Source organism: Petaurus breviceps, unplaced genomic scaffold (genome assembly GCF_028583685.1).
Source record: "Petaurus breviceps papuanus isolate PSGF00001 unplaced genomic scaffold, PetGlider_PUasm1.0 188, whole genome shotgun sequence".
In the NCBI taxonomy this organism is placed as follows: domain Eukaryota; kingdom Metazoa; phylum Chordata; class Mammalia; order Diprotodontia; family Petauridae; genus Petaurus; species Petaurus breviceps.
The window spans coordinates 22,786,290-22,811,096 of NW_027185804.1; the positions used below are offsets into that span (position 1 = coordinate 22,786,290).

Consider the following 24,807-nt stretch of genomic DNA (forward strand, 5'->3'; position numbering starts at 1 on the left):
GGTCATCTCAGAGAAGAAAAACACTAGCAGAGGGGAGTACTGGGAACTGCTTCTTACAGGTGAGTCTCAAAGGAAGTTGGAGCAGCCAGCAGGGAAGCCAGTGCTGCTGAGATCATAGAGAAAAGTAAAGTTTAAGTCTAGAAAGGTAAGAAGAGGACAGGTTATGAAGGCCCTTAAAGGCCAAACAGGATTTATATTTGATCCTGGAGGTAACAGGGAGCCACCAGAGTTTACTGAGTTGGGGGGTTGGGGGAAAGGAAGGAAAAGAAGGGAGCAGAGTGAAGGAGAGATGGGAAAAAAAGAACTAGAGATAGTCAGACCTGGGCTTTAGGAAGATCACTTTGGCATCTGAGTGGGGAGACAGATTAGAATGGAGAGATGAGCTGGAGACCAATCATCTATAAGTCTATTGCAATAGTCTAGGCATAAGGTGATGAGGGCCTGAACCAGGCAGGGTAGCAGCTGTGTGAGTGAAAAGAAGGTAACATATGTGAGAGACATTGTGAAAGTACAAATGAGAAAACTTGACAACTAACTGAAGGATGAAGGAAAGCTTCTAGGCTGCAGGCTTTGGTAAGAGCAGAAAGGGAAAAAAGTGAGTTCTATTTTAGAGAGGAGAGTGGAGGTCAGGAGCAGAGATAGGACTAGATAAACAGATCTAATAATCCTGGCATAGATATGATAATTAAATCCAAGGCACCAAAAGAGATTCCAAAGGGAGACAATATAGAAGAGGGTGTAAGGGGGGGAGGGGGGCAGGGGGGACACGACACACAACCAAGGAATGATTCTAGGGCACAATTTTCCTATTGGGGAAAATAAACTGCTTTCTTTGTTTGAAAGAAACACATGAAGGACAAAAACAAAAGGGAACAAATCTACAGTAGGAATAATAGCTAAGTCAGTAAGATTAGCTTTATTAAACAATTCATATTTATATATCACTTTAAGGGTACAAAATACCTCCCTCAAAAATGGTGAGAGGGGTTATCTTCCCCTATTTTACAAATGAGGAAATGGTGGATTAGAGGTTAAGTGACTTTGCCCATGAACTAACAAAGTAAGTTTTGATTTCAGATAACCTCACGAGCCTAGTACTTTCCCCTTTATAACAAACAGTATACCAAAATTTCTAATAATTTAAGTAGACCTGACCACCCAATTAGGTTAATTTACACTGTAAATCAAGGAGAAAGTAGAATTATCAGAGAGAGAACATGGTGTGTTTGAGCAAGGCCATCTGAACTTGGTAAAATATCCCAGCACTACATCTGTGTGTCCTTATTTCCTTGTTTGCAAAACAAAAGACCAAAGAGGTAATTTCTAATGTCCCTCCCAGTCAATAAAATTAAGAAATAAGTTTGCCATGGCTATTAGCAATGTTAAGAAACACACTAAAATGTTTCTCCCTACTAAACATGAAAACAAAATGGCAAGTAGTTCACTTAAGTTTAGCAGCATAGTTCAATCCCACAAGATAGAAATTTTCCATGGTCATACTAAGACACTTATAAAAACTTGAAAACATCACCAAATATAGTATTCCTGTTCCCTGAACTTGCTCAGGGTTTGTTTTTTTTTTTGGCCAAACTGTCATATTTAAGAGGGAATATTACATCCATAGGGTAAGGGCTCTTAACCCGAGATCCATGAAATCAATTAAAAAAATTTTTTTTGAAAACACTATTTCAGTAGCTTTCCTGTTGATCTATATATATGCTAGGTGGTTCAGTAAGACTCATCTTCTAAGTACAAACGTGGCCTCAGACACTTCAGTATCTCTACCAAGAGTCAGACACAACTGAAATGACCAAACAACAATGTATGCTATACATTTTAAAACATTATTCTGAAAAGGGGGTCCCATAGGTTTCACCAGATTGTCACAAGGTGTGCGTGCGCGCACGCGCGCACACGCACGAGACATACAGGCAGACAAAGAACTCTGATATAAAAGAGGTACTGCCTCCATGGGAAACAGAAATCTGCTGGGGAAAGCCAAGTACATTCCTTGTATTACCCAGTGGTGGTGTTCAGTAGTTTCAGTTGGGGGTTTTCTTGGAAAAGACTGTGCAGCTAGGTGGCACAGGGGATAAGGAAATGGTAAATCACTTCACTATCTCTACCAAGAAAACCCCCAACAGGGCCATGAAGACTTTGACACAAATGAAAAATGAATTAACTTGAAGTGGCAATTGCAGATACTGGAGTAGTGAGTTTTCTGCTATTTCCTTCAACTTATTTTACAGATAAGGATACTGAGAAAAACAGTGTTAAGAGACTTGCCCAGGGTCACACAGCTAGTAAATGTCTGAGGCTAGAATTGAAGTCAGGTCTTCCTGACTCTAGGCCCAGCATTCTATTTACTGTGCTACCCAGCCAGTTTAACATCTCAAACTGAAGTTATAGTTGTACACATACAGCAAACTCATTGCCAAGTAAGCCCTATAAGAATGTTTCTCACTATCCCCATCAGTCACTTAGGACTCCAGCATCAATCCAAATTAAGGGTAGAAGAACCTAAGAGCTCAGGGTGTCCAAATTCCTAAATCAACTGGGTGTAGAGTAGCTGGTTGGTTCCCAAGATTACTCTAGGATGGATAATGAACTCAACGGGGGCTGACTTTACTTAAAAACTTACAAAGGAGGGGCTGCCAGGTGGCACAGTGAGTAAGAGCAATGGCCCCAGAGTCGGGAGACCTGGGATCGAATCTGGGCTCAGATACTTAGTACCCAACCCAGAAATAACTGGCAGTGAAACCTTGAGCAAGTCACTTAACCCCAACTGCTTTAAAGAAAAAAAAAACTTACAAAGGAACACCTCCAAATGAAGTAAACAAAAGGCCTACAACCAAAGAGTATATAAAATTAACTGGTGGGTTGTGGAAAATAACGTTTCTATCAGCAGGACATGTACTTCAAAGAGTTTATAAAGAATATCAATAAAATGAATACTTATTTTTCCATTGTGGCTGGCTAGAAATAAATGTGTAACTTGTTTCTCATTCACGTGAAAGTAACTGATTCACAGATGGATGATGCCTCAAGGGTAAACTGGACCAGACTAAAAGTACTCTTTATTACACCTTAACTACATGTTTTTAGTCTAATCCGCATAACTGTTCCCATTACTACCCAGTCACTTTAAAAAAAAAGTTCTTGAATGAGAAAATGAAGTTGACTGGGAAAATTAGGGTTCCTTCTCTCCACTACCAGTATACTTCATGATTATAGGATAGCTTGCCTCACTCCTGGAATAGATGAAAAGCAGCATAAATATGATAATATTTATATATTATATATTTATAATAATAACATTTTCAATTATCTGTTATAGAAAAGACAGATAACAAAAAATAAGTTTGATGTAGACAACCTAAAGCATTTGGTAAGAAATGAAATGACTAAAATTTAGGGTTCAAATAGGGTCATAAAACCTGAGAAACTTGCCAACAGTCTATGTGTACATAAGTACAAAGGCATCCTTACAATTCAATATAAACAGGTTCCTGATATCCAAGCATGGGAAGCCTGTTTTGTTCTCTTTGGGAGAAAATCTAAAATGTCTAAAATCCTAAATAAATAGAAATCCTAAAATAAATAGAAAGTAAGGCAAAGTTCAGGGGAGAACTCTATTCTTTAAAGATTCAGGGTGGTAAATGGACAAAGAAAAGGTATACTTGATTAATCCACTTCAAAGTAGCATCCCTTTTTCCTAAGTCTTAGACCAAAAACAGGAAAAAGCTGATTTAACAGTATGAAAAAAGAAATATTGGAGGGACCAGTAAGAGTGTCAGGAATGTTATTAGGAAAATTATTCTCTAGAGCACTACAAAAATTAAGTGACTACTGTTCTGTTTGATGAATCGAAATTGTTCAGGAACTTTCACTTGAACTACATAACTTTTATCTAATTGGTGGAATTTTGTCTTTTGTTGGAGAATGTTATAAACTTATAGAAAATGGCTCTTGGGAGAGATTTTCAGAAGCAGAATGGATATCTGTGACTTTGGGTATTCATTAAATAGATTACTCAATTGGGGTAATTTAAATGATAAATTTATCTGTAGTACATATATGCCCAAAGTAATATCTGTGACTTTGGGTATTCATTAAACAGATTACTCAATTGGGATAATTTAAATAATAAATTCATCTGTGGTACATATATGCCCAAAGTGAAAAGTACAGAACTTTTTCTTCCATAAGTCACTTATCAAAATCTTCACTAAAAAGATTTTAGTAAGATTTAATCTCCTGAACCAAATTTTTTTTTTGGGGGGGGGGGCACAGAATAATGCTGGCTCACTATCTCATCAGCCTGGTTCAAAACAGCTGCAAGATAATACTGTAAAACATGTATACTTAAAATTTTACCATGCTATGTAAGGATTAGTTAGCCTCAGTTTAAACTGACCTAAAATTTTTTCCACCCTTCACAAAAAAGTGAAGGGTTATAGGGGGTGGGCAGACGGAAGGTGAGGATATAATGGCAAACAACTAGAGATTTCCCTGTAAAAGGAAAATGCCTTGAAAATAATTAAGTTTGTACTTTCTAATTATATTCTCAAAATGTGCCTAATTTTAAATGAGAGATGTTGCTAGCTGCAGCATTTTCACCAATGGTGATTGAGGGCCCTGTTGAGGGCAAATAATCTTGCAGAATTCAAGAATCTTAGAATTAGGAGGTACCTTAGAGACAATTCATTGGAATGCTCTTCCAGATGCATCTCAGCACCCTTCTTCTAACTCATAAATTTTATTTCTGCTATGTAGTTCTGACTCCTTTCCACTCCCAATAAGCATTTAGTAAACAAAAAACTACTGGCCAGTATTAGTCAATGATGAAGTTTCAAGAAACAGACAAGAGCAAGCTAAGAAACAGGCAGAAGAGAAGAGGAAGGGGAATAGTGGAAGAGCATGAAGGAATTAATCATGGTAAAAGGGTGAGGAGAGTGAGGAAAATGAGGAAAGGGGAAGGATTTTTGTGACATTAAAGTGTTTTTAAATTTTTAATTAAATTTTATTTATTTTTTCATTTTTTAAATAATTTTTTCAATTTTTCATTAAAGTGTTTTTAGAGGCTCTCTTTGAAGGAAAAACACTGCTTTTGTTGCATAGAATCTTGGTTAACTGAAATGGGGGGATTTTTAAAAAGCTATTTTAAGGTTTCAGCTAATTAAAGGAAAGAGATGGGAAATTAAAAGAGAAACAAGAAATATATAGTAACTTAAAAAAAAAAAGATGGAAGTTATTAGCATTGGAAGTCACCAATCTAAGCTTAGAGGTGGAACTCTCACTTCTCTCTCTCAAATAACAAGGGGAAAGAGATTATAGGAGTGGTACTGACAACAGAATAAAGCTTGGTTTCCCATAAAATTATTACTTCTCTCCAAGTAAACCCTGATTCAAACAAAGGCTAAGCGTTATTTGAAAATTCGCCCAAGCAACAGGTGTGGCATGATTATTCACTTTAATACAGAGTATTAGAGCTGGAAGGGATCCTTGATATCCAGTCCAGCAGTTAAGTTTTTGTATCATGAATCCCTTTTGGAAGTTTGGTGAATCCTGACCCTCCTAAGAATAACGTTTTTAAATACATAAGATAAAACACATTGGATTACAAAGAAAACCAAATATATTGAAATAAAGAGGTGAATTTTTTTTCTCTATCCAAGTCCACAGATCCCATAATCTATCCACAGTCTGGGGTCTGTGGATACTCCTATCCAAACACATCTCTCCCTTTTTTAACCAGTAAGAAAAACTGAATCCTAAAGGATTGGGTGAGCAAGTGAAGGGAGGTGTACTGGCTAATTAAGTGGAGAGGAAGAACTTGAACTAAAGTCTCCTAACTGCTTAGTGTGATGAACAAAAGGATTTTTCATTTAGATCAATCAACAACCACTTATTAAGTGCTTACTATATGTGTCAGGCACAGTGGCAGGTCCTCAAGATAAACAGAACCCCAAACCCTCAAAAAGTCTCTGCCCTTAAGAAGCTTACTTCCTATGGGGAAAACAATACATACAATAAATAAATACAAAATACACATAAAGTAAATACAAGGAAATTTGAGGAGAGGCACTCTTGGAAAGTATCAGGAAACTCTAGTAGAAGGTCAAACCAAAATCATCTGAATGAAAAACATTTAAAATACAATCTAATTTTCCTGAGACTGTCATTTATCTTTGTATCTCTCACATACAACAGTCATTTAAATATTACATTTATTTAAATAAACTGAATTTATACCAGGGAAGATTTGGAATGTTTTACATGTGTTATTTCATTTGATCCTTACTGCAATCTACAGGTAGATGCCATTAAAATCTATTTTCCTGAAGGTCAGAGAGGTGGTGATTTAACAGGAGTGACACATCTAATAAGTATCTGAGGCAGGTTTAAAAATCTATGTAGTCCATTCACCCTGAACCCCCCCTTCTCTCCTCTTCCTCATCTACTATAACTCAGAAGCTTCATGCCACTTTCTCCTTCACCCTCTCTCAAATAAGGCATCCTTACCCTTCTACTTAAGTCATCCCATTCCTTCCTGTCTCCTCCAACAGAGTCCCCTTTGTCATCCATCTCCACTCTGTCACTTATTTTCAATCTTTCCCTGTCTACTAGCTCATTCCCTTTTGCTTATAAATATGCTCACATCTCCCTAACCCAGAAAAAATAAACCCTCACTTGATCCTTCCATCCCAGCTAACTTGTCCTGCATCTCTTCCGTCTAGGCTAAACTCCTAGAAAAGGTCACCTACATACAGTAAGTGCCTTCACTTACTCTCCTCTCACTCTTTCCTTAAAACTCTTACATTCTAGCATCTTCCAATCTTATACTACCAAAACTGTTTTCTCTGAAATTGCCAATGACCTCTTAATTGTCAAATGCAATGGCCTTTTCTCAGTCTTTCCTCTCCTCTTCTAGACCTCTCTGCAGTATGCCACTGATGGTCACTCTGTCCTCCGTGATATTCTCTATATCTCCTATCCATCCTTCTCAGTCTCCTTTGCTGGATCCTCCACCAGATAACATCCACTATGTCTAATAGAGTTCTGTCCTGGAACTCTTCTCCCTCCATACTAACTACTTTACTTGGAGATCTCATCAGCAGCTGCCAGATTTAATTACCACCAAAATGCTAATGATTCTCAAATGCACCTATCCTGTCCCAACTTTTCAACAGACCTCCAATCTATTATCTCCAACTGCCTCCCTTTTCTTCCCACCAACTTCTTGTCTCCTCTATTAGATAGTGAACTTCTTGAGGGCAGCGACTGTCTTCTGCCTCTTTTTTTATCCCCAGCACTTGGCACAATGCTTGCACACAGACGGACTTAATAAATGTTTACTGATTGATTAATAATACTGACTAATTAATAATAGCTCTGACTCCAAATCCAGGCTCTATCCAAATGTATGTTAATGTTGGAAATTTCAAAATACGATTAACACGCTATACTCGGTAAATATGCTATTTCAGTTATAGAACAGATAAATTAATCATTTGCAATGAAGAATCATTTAATATAGATACCAATTGTTAATCATCGTTTATTATGCACCTACTAGTACCAGGCATAGAGTCAGGCTTGGAAGATCAAGAAAAGAAACAGATCCCTTTCCTTCAAGTAGCTTACATTCTATGGGAGAAATAACATGTATACATGAGTTGGTGGGAAGAAAAGGGAGGGGAACAAGCATTTGTATAGCACCTACTACATGGCAGGGACTGTGATAAGCTTGTCACAAATATCTTGTCTTGATCTTCACAACAACCCTGTTGAGGTAAGGCACTACATTATTATGCCCAGTTGAGAAAATTGAGAAAATATGGGATAAGTGATTTCCTCAAAGTTACCCAGTTAGTAAAGTGTCTGAGGCTGGATAAACTCGTGTCTTCCTGACTCCAGGCCCGGTACTCAATCCACACTGAGTCACCTAGCTGCCTGGAAAGGGAATTAGGAAAGCCCTCACAAGTAGGAGGAGATTCAAGATCACTGAAGGAAGCAAGGGTAAATAAGCAGAAAAGGCAGGAATGCTTCCCAATAGAATCTAAGTCCCTGGAGGGCACTGATTGTTTCTGAGTCAGTATACCCAGGGCAAAGGACACTAATAATATAAGGATGTTGAATTTAATTGCAAAGGCACTGGGATGGAGAGACAGAAGTTTCTGTACATGGAACAGCAGGCAGGCCAGTTTGGCAGGAACACAGTAGGGAAGGAGAGAAACAAGCACAATGAGAAGGACAGGTTATACCTAGATTGTGAAGGACTTTCAAAACCAGAGGAGTTTATATTTTATCCTAGTTGTAAAGAAGGCATAGAGTTAAGTAGAACAGGAGGTGTTACATGGTCAGGATTGTTATTCTGGCAGCTGGATAGAGAATGGATTAGAGAAGGAAAGACTAGATGCAGGGAGACCAGTTAAAAAGCTATATTTTAGAGTAATCCCAAGTTAGGAAGGGTAGTTGTGGTGAGGAGAAAAGAATGGATGTAATAGATGTTTGGAGAAAGAAGACTTCTTTGCTAAGAAGAAATCTAAATGCTTTAGAACAGTTCTATAACATGAATACTGCCACTTCACAGTTGAGGATACTGAAGCACATACAATAATGAGTCATTCTGAAATACAAATGGTCTCCTAATTTAGCCATTCTAAAAATATTGATTTTCATATTATCAGGTTTCCTTAACATGTGGGAAACCAGAGCTAAAAATACTCTCTCATTATGCTTTCGAGACAATGGCATTTCTCAAGAAATTATTTTTATAATCAAATCTAACCTACTTTAAGTTAGCTTTTGCTAACTTAAGTTAGCTCTGCAAACCTACTTACTGAATCAATTTGTTTAAGTTTCAGTATCAACTGTTATACCCACAAAATAAAACACTTGGTGGTGCCACATGGCTCCGATTAATGCCAACTGAAACGGACAGCTGTGCCCTTAAACAGTCATTTAAAACTGCTGTGTGAACTTAATAAAGTTCCACCAAGACAAAAAAAAAAAGCAAAACTTTTATTACAGTAATGAAACAATAACACATTTTTTCCCCTTAAAAACAGATTTCCAAGATCTACAAAGATTCAAAAATCTCCTTGGTAAGTATATAACTCAAAGGCTTAACTTTAGGAAGCATCTCTATGTTCTCTAAGTCAAAATAGATTCTCAGCTATTTATTTGTACAAAAATAATCATTCTAATACTTTTTAACCTTGATGAACTTGTTCATCTATCTTAAAATCATCTGAAAGTAAAAAGCAGCTTAAAAAATACTACAAGGAAAATGGCTTCTCTAGGAAAGTGAATTTAGAACTGATTTAGCTAGGACAGGAATCATGGCTTAGAGCAAGGAATTAACTTGAGGTTTGTGAACCTGTGTGTGTTTTTAATATTTTAAAAACTATTTCAATATAATTAGTTTCCTTTGTATTTTTGAACATTTAAAAACATTCTGAGAAAGGGTTCATAGGTTTTACCAGATTGTTAAAGGGGTCCATGACACAAAAAAGGTTAAGAATTTCTGACCTAGTAGAGGGAGTTGTCCTCTGAGACAGGAAGACCTGATTCAAGTCCCACAACAGATGGGCTTTGCAATACTGAACAAATCTCTCAACCTCTGGCAACTTGCTAAGATTAAGTTACAGGGAAGGTGGTGACCAACATAGCATAGGTGGAAGGAATTACTGATCCAGTTCCCATCTCCTTTAGCTATGAGTAGTCAAAATATTAAGCCACAAGATACCTTTTGAAAATACTGAACTAATGTATTTATCTTTCAGATTTGTATTCAAGGGGCAGCTAGGTAGCACTGTGAATAGAGCAACAGCCCTGGAGTCAGGAGGACGTGAGTTCAAATCCAGCCACACACACACACACACACACACACACACACACACACACACACACACCCCTAGCCATGTGACCTTGGGCTTAACTTAACCCCAAATGCCCCACCCCAAAAGGCAAAAAAAACAAAACAAAAAAAGCAACCCACAAACAGATTTGTATTTGAAATTCTTAAAATGTATTCAACTGAAGCAACCCTTAAGTTTAAATCAAGGGTTCTTAACTCGGGATTCCTGAGAATAGATTTCAGGGAGTCCCTGATCTTGAGAGGGGAACATACATAAAGTGCTTTGCACACCTTAAAGTACTTTATAAATATCATATCCTGGGGAAACAACTTACATTTTTTCAATATAATTAATTTCCTTTGTAATCTTATTTATTTTAGGCATTTAAAAACATGCTGAGAAGGGGTCTATAGGCTTCACCTGACTGCCAAAGGCATCATTCAAAAAAGGTTAAGAACCCTGGTTGCCTCTCAATTCTCCCCCCCTTTTAGAGCCTTCCTTAAAGAACTCCCAATTATACTTTTAAATTATCACACTAAAATAATTTAAAGGAAAGATAATACAATCAGTTATGTTCACATCATAGCTATCAGAAACTTGTGTTTACTTCCTAATGTTCTCCACAGTGCCTGTTACAAACTTCTTCCATTTTTCTCAAACACCCACCTGTTTTACCCTGATGATGGCAAATGACCTCATCTCTTACTTTTTAAGATAGAAGTTTTCCTTTAACGCCCATCCATTCCTCCTTAAAACATATACCCTTTTCTTCACTTTCGGAAGAAACCTCCAGTTTACAGTTAACTGCCCATTTGTTTCTGCCATCTCATCCAATGGGCCCTTGATAGAATTATCCTATTTTTCTCAGCTTCAATCTCTAGAAGCAGCCTTGGATTTCCCCTTCATAAACTTCCCACACCGGACTACTTGCCATTCTCCCAAATATCCCTGTAAGTCTCTGACTTTGTGTGTCTTTACCCAAAGGGCTCTTTCCTTACCCTTTCCATTGAGTTCTAAAGATATAATTCCTATTTATCCATCCTTTAGATCCAAATTCAAAGACACTATCTCCATGAAGCACTCCTTCATCTCCCTAATTGGAAGTAATCTCCCTCTTCTCTCAACACAGTAATTTGTCTGCACTTCTCTTCTTGCATGTCTATATTCTATGCTGCTGTACGATTATACAATAGAACTTAAGTTCCTGGTTTTAATTCTAGCTTTGCCACTTACTAGGTGCTGCTTTGACAAACTATTTTAAACTCTCTGAGCCTTAGTTTGACTGACTGTAAAATGAGAAGATTGGAATAAATAATGTCTAAGGATCCTCAAATTCAAAATCTATGATGCTATGAGAAACCTAACAAAACATTTCCTTCTTTCAGATATACTTTCCACCTTTCCCCACACCCCCCACATTAATCAGGTTTAAAAGTCTTGGTGATTGTTGAGATTTCTTTTGAATGCTGATAAACAGATAATAAAAATGTAATCTTTTCCTCAATTCGTTAACATCACACTATAAAACACATAGGGTTTTTTAAACTTCCCTCCTTTGAATAACACTGCATGCCTTGGTTTTTCACTAATATAAAATCAAACACTGATTTTTGTCTTAAATACTGTTCTTAAGAACCATTAGTATTTCATTTGTGCTTATCCTCCCCTCTCCATGTGCCTTTGCAAAGACTCCTCACGAAGGTCACTGGATGTATACCTTCTTAATATCTAAAATGTACTCACTTGGATCACCTGTCTCATAGAACACTTAGTTACCTTTAAAGCTTGGTCCAACAGGGTGAAAGGAGAGACAATAAAATAAACAAGGGGGTGAGGAGGGAATAGGATAGAGGGAAATACAGTTATTGTGGTTTCCCCCTTCTGATTCTTCCTTCACAAACATGACTAATGTGGAAACATGCCTAACAGCATTGTACATATATAGTCTATATCAGATTGCATCCTGTCTTGAGCGGGGAGGGGAGAGAGAAAAAAAAATTTGGAACTCAAAATCTCATAAAAGTGCATGTTGAAAACTATTTTTACATGTAATTGGAAAAAATAAAATAACTATTAAGTGGGGAAATCAATCCAAGAGCCATCTTTCTCAATTCCCCCCTCCCTAGTAGAACCTCCTTATATTTATTTTGTATACATTTTGTCTTACTTATACATATAAATATCTCCTAGACAAAATTGAAGCTTGAGGAGTGTTTAATTTTTGCTTTGTTTTTTATTTCCGGTGCCTAGCAGTGTCTAGAGGTCCTCAATATTGCTTGCTGATTGATTATATATAAACAACTCCTGAAGGTAAGTAACTTTTAAAAAATGTTTTAAAAATATATACTTTTAAGCATTCTTTTCTCTAAAGGATAAGAAAAGATAGTAAGTTTTCTGAAGGAAGGAAATAGGTAACAGCAGAACAGCAGCTCAGGAAAACATGTCTTTGGGGGTAAATCTTTTGCAGACTGCTAACTTTAGTTCAGATGCAAAAATACAAAACAAAACAAAAAACCCACAACCCCCAAAGATCCCCCCCAACAAACAAACAAACCAACCAAAACAAAGAATTTAGCTCTAATTCCTCACAGAGACCTGACATTTCTGCTGGTAAAAAGTCACTACACATAACACAATTTTGCTTCCATATGCCGTCAAAGACAGCGAATATAGTATTAGATGAAGAACTACAAACTCTTTGATGTTTAATAAAAATTACTACATAATGCAGATTCCATATAAAGTGCTACTTTATAATGCAATAAGAAAAATAAAATAATTTCCTTATTGAAACCACTTAATACTAAACATTCCAAAAAAGAGACCAGAAATACACAAAAAGCACACTCCACAGTAGTTATAATGGTCTCCAGACCCCAGGGACCTGTGCAAATCCTCTCCTAAACCTCAGGTTCCTGAACTACCTGTACTATTCCCGAACTATTGTACTAGTCACAATGCCACGACTCATTTCAAATAATTGATATCAGGATATAAGAAAGTTTAATGACATTTCATTACTCATGCACTGCATAAGTCAACAATTCTTTTCCTGAGGCAGCTTAGCTCCAAGTGACTCAAAAAATTTACAAACCTTTTCCCCCACCTCTACCATAATCCATGTCACTAAAACACTTTTAATAGAAAACACTCTTAAAAGAAAAACATTTACTCTATACACTAAAACAAGATATTTGAGTCTTTTACAACATGTAATCAGAGTAGGATTACACTTTGTACCACGTTTTACACAACATCTAGATAACACATCTGACACTTTTCAAGATCCAATTCTGTGTTTTCTTGTCCAGTTTTTTTTTTAACAATTTATACATTTCCCATAATTTCATGTCATCTTAGGCATGTTATTCTCCCCTTTACTCTCTTTTTCCTCCTCCTCCAAGTTCAAAACAAATGAGTTATCCATATCCTTCTTTATGACTGAACTATTTCCAAATTACTTTTACTTTGTTAGGATGAATTTCCAATCCCTAAATATGGATGTTTCCCTTGGCCCTCTTCTGTTCCATATACCACACCACTAAGCCATTCTAGCAAGTTCATTCACTCCCTCAGCTTCACACTCCCTAATCAAAATCTCTAGTCCTGACTTCTCAGAGATTTGAATTGCCTACAGATATTTTCACTTAAATACTACAGGTGAAAACACATTCAAAATTCCCCAAACTCAATTTACCCCTTCCTCTGAAACCAAGGATTGGGTAACCTTCGGCCTGGAGGCCACACACTTGAGGACTCAGAGGGCCACCTGTGGCCTCAAGGCCACAGGTTCCCCACTCCTGTCCCAAACCTATTTTTCTTTCTGACTTTTCTATTTCTCTCTGTGGCACACTTCTCACCCAGTCTTCCATCTTCCAAATCCTAAAGTTGTATTTGACTCATATCTCACATCTAATCCATTAGAGCCTATCCCAAAACATCCTCTGTACAGTTGCTCTCTTCCACCTATGATACTTCTCCCATCTCTACTAGGCATCAATTAAAAAAATTAATAAATAAATGCAAAGCACTGAAAATACAAAAACGGAAGAAATCCTGCCCTCAAGGTGCTAAATTTTCCTGGAGAGAAATTGTCTGTTCCAATTCTATCTTAATCCTCTAGGCAAGAATACCTTATGCATAGACCTTCTATCAGCACAAAATCTTCAGTGCCTTTATGGTCTATACTTTCATGTAATTTGCTTTCATACATTCTACGCTGCAGAAAAATTAGACAAAGCTTGCCATGCCCAAATCATAAATTTTGCTCTCATACCTCCTTGACTTTGCTCAGGCTGTTAGCTGAACACCAAAAGATTTAAATATTCTTGGATGTGAAAAGTTGATCTTATAAGCCCCAGTTATTTAACTGTTATTTAAACCTCTATGGCCCAGTAGCTTCATTTATAAACTGGGAGTACTAATACCTGTTTCAGAGGATTGAGATCATGTATATTCAAGTGTTCTACAAAGCATGTTCTCAGTCTTCAGCCTTCTTATCTCAGACTTCACAATGTTGACCACTCCCTCCCTCCCCATTTTCTGAATATTCTTACCTCCTAGATTTTAATGATACTCTTCCCTACTAGTTTTATTCCTACCAGTCTGACCACTCCTTTTGGGTCCCATTTACTTAATCTTGTGTGTTCTCCAAGGCTCTGTCCTGGGTCCTCTTCTATCTGTACACCCTCTCCCTCTGTAATTTCCTCAGCTTCAAAGGTTCAATTATAATCTCTAGACAGGTAACTGCCTATCCAACCTAAGGGCTCTAATCCCACATGACTAAACTGACTGCTTGGACAGATCTCTGCATGCCTTTCTTTCAAAGAACTTATTATCTTCTATACTGCTCTCCAAAACTGCCCCTTCACCAAGCCAGCCTATTTCCTTTCACCAGACTTGATTATTTCCACTGAGGACATCTTCCTTGTTCCAAGCACCCAGGTACGTACCTAGGCAATCTCAGTTATCTCCCTCCTCACTTAGCGTCACTCCCAATCCAATCGGCCGTCAAGTTTTGTTAATTCTACCTCCTTACTTTATTTTGCAACTGTTCTCTTCTTTCCACACACACAACTATTACCCTACTCTCCAGGACTACTACAAAAGCCTCCTCATTAGTCTCCCTGATCATAGTCCTCCCTCTCTAATCCAGTTGCCAAAACCATTTTCCTACAGGCAAACATTTAATCCTATCACTCTTCTACTAAAGAAACTTCCATGGTTCCTTACTGCCTCGAGGATAAAATACACATTCTTTAAGTTGGTATTTAAAGCAATTCAAAATCTGCCTCCAGCCCACTTTTTGAGGCTTACTATATGTTATTCCACTTTTGGTTCCAATTAAACAGGTCTCCTTGCTATCCCTTAACAGAATACTCCATTCTCCAAGTATAACTTCTACACAGTATTCAAATCTGCCTTTGAAGGCTCTTCTTTCCTTCTGTCTGCCACTTCCTGTGGAAAATGCCTCTCCTGAGCCCTTGGGTTCTAAGGATACATACAGGTATGCTTATCTGTGGAAGAGAGGAAGAAAAGGAGGTAAGGGAGAAAGAGGAAGAGAGGAGGAAGAAGGGGATAAACAGAAGGCAGGCAGCTAGCGTTAGTGCTAGTATCACCTCGAGTGAGCCTCAGGACAAGCCTGGGAGGCAAGCACAATTACTACTTCATTTTTGCCCAGGAGTCTGAACTCAGTTCTGAGCCCAGGCCCACAGTTCAATCGATGGCGTCATCTGCTTAGCCCATGCAAGGACACTCAGTAAGAAAAAGCTGACTGATCTGACTTATTTCCAAGACAGAAGATTGTTTTATCGTGTTGTTGTCGGATGCCGTGCCAACCCACCCCAACCACCCTTCAGCGCCACTAAAGGCTCGTAGGATCGGACTGGCTTTGGTACAAGCACCACGAAGGGTCACCTTAACTTGAAAATAGGCAGAAAAAAGCTTTTCAAAGCTAACGCCACTAAAAAGCCCAACGCTAGTGATAGGAAAGAAGGTCTGGGGTAAAGCTGCTTTATTACGCACTTCAGGACTCGGGCCCCACCGACAGCGGGGCCAACTTCAGAGGCGGAGGAACCTCGCAGCCAAGCTGGCTCAACTCCATTTTGAGCCAAAGAGGCAAGTTTAGGAGCACCGCGCCGGGAACCGACCCACCCTCCAGACCCACCACTAGGCTCACCGCGCTACAGCTTTTAAATGGCCCGGGGCCCACGAGCGGGGGACGACGACCCTCCTCCCCCAGGGGGTCCTTCTGGACCCCGAAGCTGCCCTGGCTTTATGCTGTCACGTCCCGAGGCTCCGGGGGGTGGGGGGGGAAGGGGAAAGGCGGTGGAATGGGACGGTGGAACATGGCAGGTTTCTACCCTCTCGATCCGTCTAAGAGACCCCCTGACGTCCACCCATCGACCACCCCCCCTCCTAAAAGGTTTACCCGCCACTCCAGGGGTCCCCAGAGGAGGACCAGAGGTCCGGGCTGCTTTTGGGGTTGTCCCCTCCGGCCCGGCCCCGCCCCCTTCGGGCCCACGCGCGGTTCGGCTGGGGTCAGGGCGCGGCCCCCCCACACCCCCTGCCGCCCCCTAACCACGGCCTAGACACGCCCGCAGCGCCTCGTTTCCCCTCGTCCCGCCCCCTTCACGACCCGGCCGGGCCTCGGCTGAGGGACGGTGGCCATGAGGCCCCACCGGCCTCCCCTCCTCACCTGTTCGGCGGCTCCGTCGCCGGACATCGCGCCGGGTGCCTGGCGAAAGCGCACGAGCTGGCCCGCGGCACGGGGCTAGAAGGCAAAAAGAAAAAGGAAACTCGAAGTCACCTCCCGAAAAAAAAGGCGGGCGAGGTGCCTGTCTCAGGCGGGCGGCTCCGGACCGCCAGCACCCGCCGCCGCCGCCGCCGCCGCCACCCACTCTGAGAGGAGTCAAAATGGCGGCGCCTCGACCCTGTCAGGGGCCAGAAGGGAGAACATCCGGGGCACCGAGGGCCGTCGTGACGCCGGCAGCGCCCTCACGCGGCACCTAGACCACGCAAGGGCCGGGCGAGGGGGCGGGGCGGGGCGGGGTCCGCTTCGGGCATCTCGACGTCACCTCGCTCGGCGTCCTCACCCCTCCCTTCCGTTTCCGAGAAGGCCGGAAGTAGGGGGCGGGGCACTTCACTGGAAGGTGCAGGACTTCCTCTTCCCAGATTTTGGAGACAGACCTAGAGCGGACCTGCTCAATCCTCCCATTTTACAGATGGTCGAGATTGACGCCCAGACCGGCTGTGTTAGTAAAGGATTAACCACCGGATTTCAGAACAAAGAAAAGTACCCTTGACACTCCCTTGGATTTAATCCTCGTTATAACCACAGTCTCCATCTCTTTCTTAACTCCAGACAACCCACAAGACAAATCAAGCCCTCATTTGGGGCGTATGTCTATTTCTGACATGTAAAGGGTCCCTCTTAACAACCGGCTCTAGAACTGGTCCACCACCCCCGTTAAAGCGGCCTGCCCGGGGTCCAGACCCAGGATTTGAACCCCAGCCTCCCGACTCCCCTCTTTCTACTGCCCCAAGGCTGTTGTTGCTAGGTTGTTCCCGCCCCCGCCAAGTTCAAGGTCGTCTATGCTTTTTGCCCTCCCAGTCCTAAATGAGTCATCTCAACCTTTTTTTTTTTTTGTGGGAAGACCTAAATTCAACTGCTGTTATAAGTGACTTATAATCATGTCACTTAACTTCTCACCGAGGGGTTTCTCCTGGTTCATCACGGACAAGGACTTTTTCTTCTCCAAAGGACTGGATTGCTGAAACAGTCTGTTTTCAAAGTTTCCCAGCTTTTAAAATAACCATTGCTTCCTACCTCCACCCACCCCTATACATCTCTGCCAGGTTCATTTTCTTAACGTCCTCTTCTGCTCAAAATATCCAGTTACTCCTCATCGCTCCAGAAATCTAACTTAGCTGGACGATCAAGACCCTCTGCCATATCTAGGGCTAATGTTGGAAGTGGGTGTAGGGAAGGGCAGAGTCGGGTACTCCTCTATAAATCTGTCAAGGACCGGTGACTTCCTTCACAAGTCAAAGCATTTGTAACCCATTTTAAACTTGGGCTCTAGCAGTCCAATCTTAGGGGGAAGGATAAAGGGAAATATCTCACAAAAAATTGTTTTGACTTGCACTCTCAAACATACAGCATCAGAATTTTACCCTCTTTTTCATATTTGTATTTGCTATCACCAGCACTTAGCACAGTTTCTAGCACATAATACACTCTCAATAAATGTTTTCTCTCTCCGTATCTCTTCCCTAAAGGACCTTCAGCTCCCTTGCAAGTACTGCGACTAATACAATGGTTTTATTTTATTTTGTTTATTATCCTTTCTATAGGACATACTTTCTTACCTGAGCAGAGGCCATTCTGTGTTGTACAAGGATCCCCTAAGATATGTAGTGTATGTTGGCAATGATGCATTGCTTCTTAAAATAGCAGCAAGAGAGAAGCAGTATAATTTGTGCTTACACACTTCTTGAAGTCTAAACCCACATAATTTTAAACATCCTACACAGTTAATAACCTATAATTGGATAACAAAACTATCAGTAGCACTTGCCTATCTTTCAGTCTTTGATTGGGTATAATTAAATTCAATGACTACTGTCAGCTTTGGCTGGGCTTTCCCCCCTTTTCCTTCCAGACAGTTTAGCTAAGCATAGTTGTATAAATGTAAGACTTACAGTTCCATGAGCAAGCCTTGAAGGCAGGGACTGTCTTTTGCCTCTTTTTGTATCTGTGATCCTTAGCACAGTTCCTGGCACAATTAATAAATGTTTATGAATTGAATTAACATTTAATTATGGGTAGAACTCAATTTGCAAATTAAGAATTATTGACTGTAACTGGGAGGTCTCCAACAACTTCCAACTTTTCAATAAAATTGTTTTGAAATCCTGGATTCAATTCAATAAACATTTACTAAGGGCCTGTTACATATGCCCCTATTTTGGGTACAAAAACAAAAACAAAGCCAATCTTTTTCCATAAGGAATTTATATTGCAGGGGTATGGGAGGGAATAGAACATTTATACAAATAAGTCATATAACCTAATTTGTTGAGGGAAAAAGTACTAACGGGAGTCTCAGAAAAAGCTTTCTATAACTTTTCTTATTTGTGTGTGTGTGTGTGATGGACCTCTCTAGCAATCTGGTAAAACATATGGACACTTTAGAATAAAGTTTTTAATACGTAGCATTACAAGGGAAACAAATTATATCAAAATGCTGTTATAGAAAAAAAAATTTTTAAACAAGTTCACGGAGCCCTACCAAAAAGAGGTTCAACCTGATTTGAGCCTTGAAGAAAACTAAGGGATTCTACAAAAGAGAGGTGAGTAGACAGTGCATTCCAGGCATATGGGATAGCCTTTGCCAAGGCATGGAGAAAGGGATAGCTTGTGCCACAGCACAGAGAAATGAGAAAGGGCACAGAGCTCAGGAAACACCAGGTTGAAGGGGTGGACTGAAATGTTGACTGTGTGCAGGGGAGAATTTGGGATTGCATTACATAATACCTATAGCTATGTACTTTTCTGGAAGGCTTAACCTTTAAAAGTTTACCTTGACCTCAGTGATGTTTTCTTTGGTAATGAGTTTATCACTGAAACATTGAGAAGCAAGTTCATCTTCTTGACCCTTTTTCTTCTCCATTTATTTTTTAAGTCCAAAGCTCAGTGTTTCAACCCTTGATACCAAGCAAGAGAAAAAAATTCTTAGGTTTTTCACATTCCCAAAATGACGCTGATGTTTGTTTTAGGTTACAAAGTATGCTCTCTAGTGGTAACTCATACAGGGAGTATTTGACCTGTATGTTGCCAGAAGCAAGTAAAAACGTTCATTGCCAATTCTGTAACTTTATTGGGTGTATTTTTAAGTGTCCACAGGCTTTTTGGATTGTACTATTGTACTTATGATGCAGCTTTGTAAAATATAGAATCCTAGCTCAAAAGAAGCAATGCCTGTGTAGGGTGTGTGTATGTGTGTGTGTGTATGTGTGTGTGTGTGTTGTCCATGTAAGTTATATGTGTTCATATGGATCTGTCTAGATGTGGCTTAGCTAGAGACATAGATAGTTCTAGAATCTCACTTCCTACAAATCTTTCCAGGTTTCTCTGAACCTGCTCCTTCATTTTTTTATGGAACATTAATATTCTTTTACATTCATATACCATGATTTAAATAATTATTATAATGTGTTCATGTATATCATTATTATTGCACTTCCAACACCTCCCCCTCCCCACACACCTAATGGACACCCCCTTAGCTTCCAGTTCTTTGTTACTTCCAAAACAGCTGTTGTAAATATTTTGTAAATATTTTTCTACATGGGTCCTTTTCCCTCTGACCCCATGTGATAGTGCCTCTATTTGTTCCAGGATCCATGGCCATTTAGATTGAGATTGTAAGGCCAAGGATCCTGGAGGGGTGGAATGTGATAGTAATGGCAATTAAAGTTCCCCCTGTATTGGCTTGGTTTTCAAACTGATTGTGTTAAAACCCAGAGCTTGTTAATCCCACCTGTGGGATGGACTTGTTGATGTGAAAAGAGAGTCCTGAACTGGGATTGGAGAGGCGGAAGAACTTTTTGGAAGCAGCACCTCTTGGAGGCAGAGAGAGAGACTGAGAAGCATTGCTGAGGGCCACTTTGAATTGCCCTGGACTTTTGAGACCTGCCCCCTGAGCTGCCAAGGACTGAGGAGACATGGCTGTTTTGCTGGTACTTTGTCTGTCTGTTTTGATGTTGTTTTGCCAGATTTGTCCACTGGTGAAAGGCAGTCCTTTTGTTGAAGAAGTCCTGGAACCTGGCTGTTGGCTAAGAGTTCCTGAGACTGTCCTGCAGACAGAGAGTGAATACTGTCCACTGGTGAAGGACAGTGCTATTGTTGCAGGGGTCTGGAGACTGTCCTGCAGACAGAGTGAATACTGTCCACTGGTGAAGGACAGTGCTGTTGTTGCAGGGGTCTGGGAACCTTTCTGTTGGTTCAGAAGCCCTGAAGAAGGATTTTCTTGTTGTATGTTTACAGAAATCCTGGGAGAGGGTTTTGCTAATGTTTTCAGGGGTTCTAGGACTGTTCTACAGACAGAGGATGAATTAATGAAGGGACTGGCAATGTATCTTGTGGCCTTGCTAAGCCTTGTCTCCCCAGGAACTAAGATTGCTGAGAACTTGCCTCGTGTCAAGATGAAGAAAAGACCTCCATTTTGGTATTAAGTGCTGTGCTTAAACTTGATGTAACTCTGGGGTAGATTCAATTGTGATCCAGGGGTGGAGAACTTTTGACCTTTTTGTGTTCTATGGTTGAACAAATGAATGTACTTTACTTAGATTGGAAACTAATCTCCATTTGAGAAGAGGGGCTTTGTGGTGGACTAAATGAAGGTACAGCCTAGGGGTGGAGTAGTATTTAGAACAGGGACTTTGTAATTGATTGAATGATTGGAAGGTCCTGGGGTGGGGTAGTACTTGGAGATTATTTAATCACACTTAGTAAATGCTGTATTTTGAATGATGTCATGTTTTGATCTTCTCTGTTCTTGGTTTGTCACTGAATAAAATGGAGAGCACCTATGCTGGTATTTTGAACCTTGGGAAGTTGCCTTTGCTTGGCATTACATTACACCCCAACCCCCTGCTACCCTCCTGGCAGGAGCGAAAGTTTCCCTGGTAGAGATTCTAGAGCTGTTTCCCTTCAAGCCAAACTCAGACAGACCCATGTAAACACACATAACCTATGTGGGCAAAATACAGCACAGACTCCCTAACAACCTTAACATGTTACTTTTTTGGGGGTGGAGGGACAAAGTTTGAATCTTTTCTCTTTGTTAGGGACTTCCATTAAGGAAAGTATTTTAAACAATGAAGCTTGACAACTTCATGGCAATTTGTAGTCTTAGAGAGTTGCCTAGAGCATTGAGAAGTTTGGAGATATGCCCAAGGTCCCAGAGCCTATATATGGCAAAGGAAAGAGTGGAGCCGAAGTCTTCCTCATTCAGAGGCCTACTTTCTATTGACTAACCCACACTGCCTCTCAAAATAGAAACTAAATGTTGAAAACAACATGTAAATCTATAAAAGAACACTAAGTCTGCTCTCTACTTACAAAGTGTTACATAAGCATATTGCTTCAAATTATCCTCTAGCCCTAAAATTAGAGCTCTTTAAAAGGGGGAAAAATTATATATATATATATATATACACATATATATGTATTTATGTATATGTGTATATACACACATATACACACGCATATGTGTATGTATACACAGATATGAACATATGCAAATACATACTGAAAATAATTACAGAAAATTAAAATATAACAAATTTACTGTAAAACCTTCATATTTTAATGTCACTTTCAATTCAAAGAAAGATATTTTCCTCATTTTTAAAAATCATCCCTGTTCTCTTTTTTCTATTATATCTTAACAAGAACACAATTATAGATTGTACTTAGGTTTTAAACAAGCCAGACCTGGGGGAAAAACCCACTCTATATTCAGACCAATATGGTATTTAAAACAATCATTTTCCAGTATGATACCCTCCTTAATATTAACAAAGATCAGTGATTTCCTCCAAGGGGCCACCCACCCAGCCTGTAACTTGCCATCCTTCAGCAGTCAGTCTGTGACCAAGTCACCTGCCTGGTGGCCAGTCTACTTTCAACTTTGCTCAAATTTAAGCATTTTTTTTAAAAGAGGAAAATGAAGTTTATTTCCTAGAAAAGGGGCAAAGATCCTCAGGCGACAAAGAAAACAGACGAGCAGAGGGAAAATCTGAAGCAAAGTGACAGAGTCCAGTTTGGTAAGTAACTGCAATCTGGGGATTTATTCTATCTTAGATTCTCTGTTTATTGATAAGGTGTGAATTGACTTCGGAACTGTTGCTTCCCAGGGAGGACAGAGATGAGGAAAGAAGTATTAAGAGGTAGGTGTATGTGTGTGTGTGTGTGTGTGTGTGTGTGTGTGTGTGTGTGTGTGTGTGTGTGTGTGTGGTTGGAGAGGTCATTTCTTTTCATCTGAAGGAGAGCTCTCCTTCAGAAGCTCTCCAGTATTGGGCTGGTTCTGGTTGGAACCTGTTTGTGCAAAACAAAGTTTTATCATAAAGAGATACCACTAGGGGCGGCCAGGTAGCACAGCGAGTAAGAGCACCAGCTCCAGTGTCGGGATGATCTGGGGATCGAATCCCGGGCTCAGACACTTAGCATCTACCCAGAAACACCTGGCCATGTAACCTTGAGCAAGTTACTTAACCCCGATTGCTTAAAAAAAAAAAGAGAGATACCACTAACAGGTTGGAGATGCCCTTTATGGAGAACTCACAGAATGATGTAGCTAAGAATGGCATTAGTTAAGAAAATATAGAGAGACTGCAACCTTGGCAGGTGTCTCTCTCACACACACACACACACACACACACAGACAGGGGTCCTTCAGTTTCTCAGTCAGTCAACAAGATTTTATTAAGCTCTTACTTGCCATGTACCATGCACTATGATTCAAAGTATCAACATATTGTATATTAAATAATATTGCATATTAAAGCATCATACATAATGTGATATGTGTCAACATATCAACATATTACAAAAGCCATCAGAGACTTAGTGTTTTGGGTACTCTAGAGAGTTTAAAATAAAAATAAATTAGGTTTCATTATGGACATAAAATGACAAATCCATATGAAAATATTGAAAATTATTTATAATATGTACTTTTAAAATACTTACTAAGTGCTAAGCTCTAAAGATAAAAGAACAAAAAAAATAGCCCCTGCTCTTGAGAAGCTTTTGTTTTGGGGTTATCAACATATACACATAAGTAAATATAGAATATATGCAAAATTAATGCAATATAATGGGGGGGGCATTGACTACCAAGGAGTCAATTCACACACACACACACACAGACATAGGGGTCTTAGTATTTCTGTCTTCTTCTCTGTCTAATCTGCAATCTTCCCTGGGAAGCAACAGTTGGGCCATCAATTGACACCTTATCAGCAAAGAGAAAATCTAAGATAGAATAAACCCCTGGATTGCAGCTATTTACCAAACTGGACTTCATCAATTTGCTTCAGATTTTCCCTCTACTCATCTGTTTTTTTTTTCTTTTTGGAGGGCAATTGGGATTAAGTGACTTGCCCAAGGTCACACGACTAGTTTTTGTGTGTGTGTTAAATGTCTGAGGGCGGATTTGAATTCAGGTCCTTTTGACTCCAGGGCCGGTGCTCTATTCACTGCAACACCTAGTCACCCCTACTCATCTGTTTTCTTTGTAGCCTGAGGATATTTGCCCCCTTGCTAGGGTAGGAGGTGACTCCTGAGTTGAACCTGGATGGGAAACATTCTAAGAGACAGAGGTGAGGAGGGAGATTGAGTATTACAGGCCAGGGAAGAATGCCTGCACAAAGATAATAAAAGAATTGAGACAATTTGCTCATTATTTCCCCTGCCAATTTTTTTTTCATCCTTATGCATATACATGGGATGGATTTTTTTACATAACCAATTTGTATGTAATTTTTCCTGTTTTCTTTATTTTTGCATCATTTTATATGTATCATGCTCCATTATAATGATCTGTCTCAATTTATTTAGTTTTTCCTCAACCAACCATTATTTCAAGTTGTTTCCAATTTCTCAATGTTATTAATAATGAAGCTATAAATAGCTCTAGAGATAGTTCTTTTTTTTTTTCTTTTCAACTACACCGTTAGGGTATATTCGCAACAAGTACAATCAATTTTCCTGTTGTAAATTACCAAACGATTTTCCACTCAGAGGATCTAGATACACATCCCAGGTCTACTACTAAATATATTCTTGACCTCAGGAAAATCACTTAACTTCTTTCAGCCTCAGTGTCCACATCTGTAAAATGAAGGGGTTGCTCTAAATGATTTAATAGGT

At 39.7% G+C, this 24,807-nt stretch overlaps 1 protein-coding gene across 1 annotated transcript in view; it reads right to left on the bottom strand.

Moving 5' to 3' along the window:
- Window positions 1–16,835, bottom strand: part of CSTF3 (cleavage stimulation factor subunit 3) — a 78,140-nt gene extending 61,305 nt beyond the window's left edge. The window contains exon 1 of the mRNA XM_069091381.1: window positions 16,564–16,835. Within this exon, the coding sequence (XP_068947482.1) occupies window positions 16,564–16,590 (27 nt within the window). The 5' untranslated portion in view covers window positions 16,591–16,835. The remainder of the gene's footprint in view (window positions 1–16,563) is intronic.
- Between the last annotated feature and the right edge of the window lie 7,972 nt (window positions 16,836–24,807).